This window comes from Chanodichthys erythropterus, chromosome 2 (assembly GCF_024489055.1).
Source record: "Chanodichthys erythropterus isolate Z2021 chromosome 2, ASM2448905v1, whole genome shotgun sequence".
In the NCBI taxonomy this organism is placed as follows: Eukaryota; Metazoa; Chordata; class Actinopteri; order Cypriniformes; family Xenocyprididae; genus Chanodichthys; species Chanodichthys erythropterus.
This window is the reverse complement of record NC_090222.1, coordinates 14,995,113-15,001,112: the sequence shown is the minus strand read 5'-3', so window position 1 is coordinate 15,001,112 and position 6,000 is coordinate 14,995,113. Positions and strand designations below refer to the sequence as shown.

General features: G+C 34.4%; 1 protein-coding gene across 1 annotated transcript in view; it reads left to right on the top strand.

Annotated features, from left to right (window-relative positions):
- Positions 1 to 2,225: 2,225 nt before the first annotated feature.
- The window catches only part of ankrd28b (ankyrin repeat domain 28b), a 29,985-nt gene continuing 26,210 nt past the window's right edge, over positions 2,226 to 6,000 (top strand). The window contains exon 1 of the mRNA XM_067402316.1: positions 2,226 to 2,435. Coding sequence (XP_067258417.1) covers positions 2,409 to 2,435 — 27 coding nt within the window. The 5' untranslated portion in view covers positions 2,226 to 2,408. The remainder of the gene's footprint in view (positions 2,436 to 6,000) is intronic.

Below are 6,000 nucleotides of genomic sequence, written 5' to 3'. Positions count from 1 at the left end.
TTTGGTTTTGACAGTCTGATCAGAGCCACTCCCTCACCCACTAACCACCTGCTAACCACTTCCTGCAATTCCTTTCAGTCATGTAGTGAACCAGCACTTTTCCAAGTACCCCAAATCCCACAAAACTTACCATTATAAGGAGCAAATTATCATAGTTAATGTTAAACCATAAGTCCAATATACTGTATGAAAACTGTAAAATAATACTAAGTTACCACATTTTTAGTATTGTAGGGTAACAAAAACACCATTGCACTTTTGTTGAGCTTACAATGGATACTTCTGTAGCATATTTAAACAATAAATGTTTGCAAATATCACATTTTGTCTGTATTATCATTCTCATTGAAAACCTGCTTAATTCTTTCTTGTTTTTCCAATATCTTTTGAATCATGTAGAAATGTTATTTCTATTAAGGGCTCTTCAATTAAGAAATCCTAATAAGTTTATAAGAGGATTTAGGGCAGGAGTGCCCAACCCCGCTCCTGAAGATCCTGCAGATTTCCAAGGAATGCTTTCATAGGGTTGTCATATGGGGTATACAAAAATTAGTGAATCTTCAATGTGAATACTTAATGCTAATAGAAGTTTTCGAGTATAAGGGCCCAATATTCTTTGTTATGATGTAAAAAGAAAAAAGTTATTGTAATATGCAAGTTATTATTATATAACATTTTTTACATACTACACATTCTAAATGAGTTGATGATGTGCCTCTACCAAGCCTAACTAAATATATTAATATATTAATATAAAACTGGCCTCTTCAAATAGGCAAATTTTTACATCTTGTGCTATGACAATTAAATGAGCACTTTGGCTGATGAATCATAATCTGCATATGCTAACTTGTAAAAGATTTGTAAATTTAAATGTATTTAAACTGTTTTAACTCATACATGTTTAGACAGTAGTGGGTATTGCGTAAGGGCATTAAAGAGTAAATCATGTCAGTTTCTGTCCCAGGTTGCGGTGCATTACAACAGCCACTGAGATGTAGGTTGTTATTTGTAAAGTCTTATAAATACACCTTTAGCGTCATCTGGTGCACAATGTTAAAATATAATGCTTGTGCTGAGTTTATTTAAATGAATGTATTCTCTCTGTGTTCTCATAAAAACTAAAGTTGTCAAGTTTTTATATTATTATGGAGACAAGCTGTCAGTGTGATTTATGATTTATAATCTGACTATGTTTATATATATATATATATATATATATATATATATATATATATATATATATATATATATATAATCTAACACAACTTTCATTTACTCTACCAGCTATCATCTGATGAGCTGTTCCTTTTAGGGAACAATACAAGGAACCGGTTTCATTGTTTTCCTATGAAAACATGTATTTCCTGTAACAAAGTGAAGACCCATTAAAGAAAATAGGTAAAATAGGATTTTTCATTTTGCTACAATTTTATCATTTAGTTACATATGATAGAATATTAATCCTCACTTTAATCCTTCACTTTACACTGAAATGTACCACTTTTAAACTTGTTCAAGTACATGTATTTCCTTAAAGGACTGACTATATATATATATATATATATATATATATATATATATATATATATATATATATATACAGCATAGTCCAAAAGTTTGGAACCACTAAGATTTTTAATGTTTTTAAAAGAAATTTTGTCTGCTCACCAAGGCTACATTTATTTAATTAAAAATACAGTAAAAAACAGTAATATTGTGAAATATTATTACAATTTAAAATAACTGTGTACTATTTAAATACATTTGACAAAGTAATTTATTCCTGTGATGGCAAAGCTGAATTTTCAGTATCGTTACTCCAGTCTTCAGTGTCACATGATCCTTCAGAAATCATTCTAATATGCTGATGGACTGTACTATATATATATATATATATATATATATATATATATATATATATATATATATATATATATATAGGATATGTGTAACCATTATATAAGTCTCAATCCACTTTTTTGTATTCATTGTAGGCTAATGCATTTTGTTAAAAAGTGAAGCGGAAGTCACTTTGTGATAGAGAAACACGCACTTCTTCCTTTACTTCTCTGAAATAATCTGCAGCACACACACACACGCACACGCACGCACACACACACACACACCGTTCCACAAGCAAGCAGCTCCCATCCTGTTTTTAACCAATCATCGTTCCTTTTACTCTCGCTCAAACCGTTGTCTAGCCAATCATTGTTTCCGTTCTTTGTGAGGCAGCAGTGGCGGTAATGTTATGGAGTTTTCTCCCCTGCTCATCAGTGGCACATAGGAAACCCCAGGCCTACTGGAAGCGCTAGATTTACCGACAATATAACATCAGCATTCAAGTGGTGGTAGTAAATAATATCCGTTTAGTTCTGCATGAGAGCCAAAGAGAGCATCGAAACATGGTGGTTCTCAAAATTAGAGACCAGGTGAGTGATGTCTGATACAGCTAGCCGAGTTAGCCTAATAAGTGCTAACACGCTAGTGAACTACACAGAAACATCACATACGATTAGACTGTACAAAGTTATTTAACTAAAACCGTTTAAGAGAATGAAGAAGTGATACACTGAACTATATGCGCGAAACGTAATTTTTAGGTATTTGTCAGTCGTCTCGTGCAGTAGGAATGTAGCTAATAGTTGCTAAGCTAAACGTGCGCGAGCCACGATATTAGTATAACGGATCTTGACTGATGAAGTGTACACTTTGTCTTCAGCAATCTACTATATGTAATTCTTAAATCTCTTTTCGGTTTAATAGTTTTCTTAAAGCTAAGTCAACAGTTGGTCTCCTGAGGTTAGATGGTTGACATCTCGTACTGCTGGCTGTGAAATGCACAGACATATCATTGATTATATTGTGGTTTGATTTATATAGGTTTATTTATAATTTGATAATACGTTGAAGGTCATATAAAGATCGATAATTTTAACGTTATTCAGTGTTGGTTGACAACTTTGCAGGGTGCATGACAGGTGTATGTTCGCCTATCAGTGATGCACCGCAGTTATAAAAATAATCATTCAGATTGGGTGATTTGGGGTTTGCAGTTGATATTTTATACCTAATGTGATCTTCATTCGTTTTAAATGTGGGATGTATCTAGTTTAGAGCACATTCAAATGTAGGCAGAGATGTTGAATATTTTGCACATTTGATTTGACCTTTGTAGTGATGGCTTTGCCAAAGAGGCTTTATTTAATTACTGACGTCATAAATTTCACCTTTCACATTACTTTCTCCTGCAGGATATATATCTATTTCTACATTTTATGTACTCAGTGAATGTGTAGCAATGCTCCATGCTAAGGATTTTTGCTATTGGCCCTGCCACAAAATAAAATAAATCAAAAAGTAAATAAACCTTGTAAAACCTTATATTCTAATAAATAAGTTGTTACAACAACTTTTTGGATACCTGTGAAATTTCACAATTCTCTATTCCAATTTCGATACCACAGCAAAAACTACTAGCCTTATGTAATGTTATAAAATTCAATTATTAAGTTGTATAGCAAATCTGATTTCTTTCTCCACTGTTTGTTCATTTAAGACATAACCAGCCGTTTACAGAGATACTCGCCAACAGTGTTGGGGAAAGTTACTTTTAAAAGTTATACATTACAATAATGTGTTACTCCCTAAAAAAAGTAACTAATTGTGCTACTTAGTTATTTTTATGGAAAGTAATGCATTACATTACTTTTGCATTAGTTTTTCTCACCTGGGTTCTTTCTTGTTTGTTTTTTAATAATAACAAAAAAGTTATTTTTTTGGCAAATGTAAAGGCCCTTTCACACCAAAAGTGAAATTAATCTGCTTTAGGCTAATCACAAATGTGATGTTAATCTATAGTCATTTTTGCTTATTAGTATGTTTGAATTGGATCATCGAAGGTCAGCAGCAAAGACATTGGTTAATAAAGTGAGATTAAATACATAAAGTATATTTGTTTAATTTATTACCTTTTAATTATTGCAGGTTTTTGCAATATTTTGAGATTGCATTTCACTGTTTTTATTCATTTTGAGGAATACTGACTCTGTTTATGTACAAGGGAGATGAGCGAATGCTCACATTTAGTCTAGAACTACAATAACCATCATGTTTACACCACGCACACAACATTTACTTACGATTTCTCTCAACATGGGGATAGGAGAGCAGTCAGTCAATAAATGGGACAACAAAGTAACTTGTGTTACTTATTTGGAAAAAGTAACTCAGATATTTAGTTGTAAATTTAAAAGTAATGCGTTACTAGACTACTTACTTGAAAAAGTAATCTGATTACATAACTCGTTACTTGTTATGCTTTGCCCCCAACACTGCTCGCCAAGACTTGCATTTTAATAATTTTGTGTGTATTTCTCTGTTCAAGCATAAGACTAAAAAGAAAACCCATTTTGTGTACTGATTTGATTTCTCTTTGTCACCTGAATGGCTTGAAATTGCTTGTTTGATTATTAAAATTGGCGAGACTTAGCGTGTGCAAATACATTTTCATGACAAATCCGTCAGCTGGCCATCAGGCAGTTCTTATTGTTGAGCCCTTCTTATGCACTTACAGTGAATTCCAGGTGTTCTCTTGGAGTCGAACCAATGACCTTGGCATTATTAGTCCCGGCTGACCTCCAGGAACGAAAGGAGATTTCAGTATTGATTTGTTAGTGTTTGTACATGTGTTTCTCCATTTAGAGAGGATGTGGAGATACCGAAAAGCTCATCTCCATGGTGATGGCATTAACTAGAGGAGCTCGTTAAAGGAGACAGAACACGATCGCAGTGCTTGAATAGAAGTTTAAAACCCCGTATGCATGCAGTAGAGCGCAGGCCACATGTGACAAATAGAGCCTTGTCTCAGCTTAGGGCCACTAAAGGAGGCTTTTCAAATGAAGCTTTCTTCAAGCACAAGTGCTTGCTTGTTATGTTCTCACGACTCTGTGTGAGCCTGTCCTTCCAGTGACAACCTGAACTGAGACTAACTGGATTTAGATGAGTCAGTAAAGATAAGGGGAAAATGAACTCTACATATTGAGATGCTCAACCTGTATATTGCTAATATAAAGAACACGTTAATGTTAATTTGAACGCCTTGCCTACGCTGTTATTCTCAAAAGTTGTGCATGGTGTGAAACCCGAGGCAAATTAACACTTTGCTGTTATCAGAATTTTCTGTCCCATTTCACAACTCTCAAGAATGTGTGGCTGAACACTTCCTGTAACTCAGGCATAGTGCACATACTTCCCATGAGTCACAGCAAGCCTGCACTGAGAGATGCGGAAGATATGTGCATTGTTCTGAACTCCCTTTTTTTTATTTTTGAAAGTGATGATAAAAGAGTATGGAATACTTATGGCCACGTACACACTGCAGCTATATTTGGTTGTCAGTTCTCCTTTTAGTGCTTGGTCCCATTCTGTACACACACGGTTCAGTAATTTACGGGAATGATAACTGCATTCTACAACCAAATTAACTCCCGGAAAATGCAGGTAGTGACAACTGCATTTACAAAAATTCTACACAGTGTGAACTGAACTGAACTGAACAACTAGTTGTTGAGGACGTATTTTAGCATGCATCAGAAATGTTTCTCTCTTCTGTATGCAAGAAATCACAGGGAAAGCGGTATAAGCCTTGACTTGTGTTGCCAGATCTTGCTAGAAAAACAGCGAACAAGAACAAGCCCATAAAAAGGAAATAAATCGAACTGCTTTATGCTGAAAACAATACCAAAATATCATGACCCGCACCTGCTCACTTCAATAATTCCATAAACCCTTTTAGTTTTATGAGCCGAGCTTAAATAAGTCCAAAAACGCTTAGAAGTAGTAGACATGGCAACACACTGCAAGAGCGTGCTCTGTGAAGAAGCCCCCGTCGACTGTGCTTAAGTTAAAGTTGTTGAACATAATGAATCTTTTGTCGCTGTAATATTACTTTGGTCAGAATAACGGATTCTAAACGTGAGACGCTAGAACGTTGCT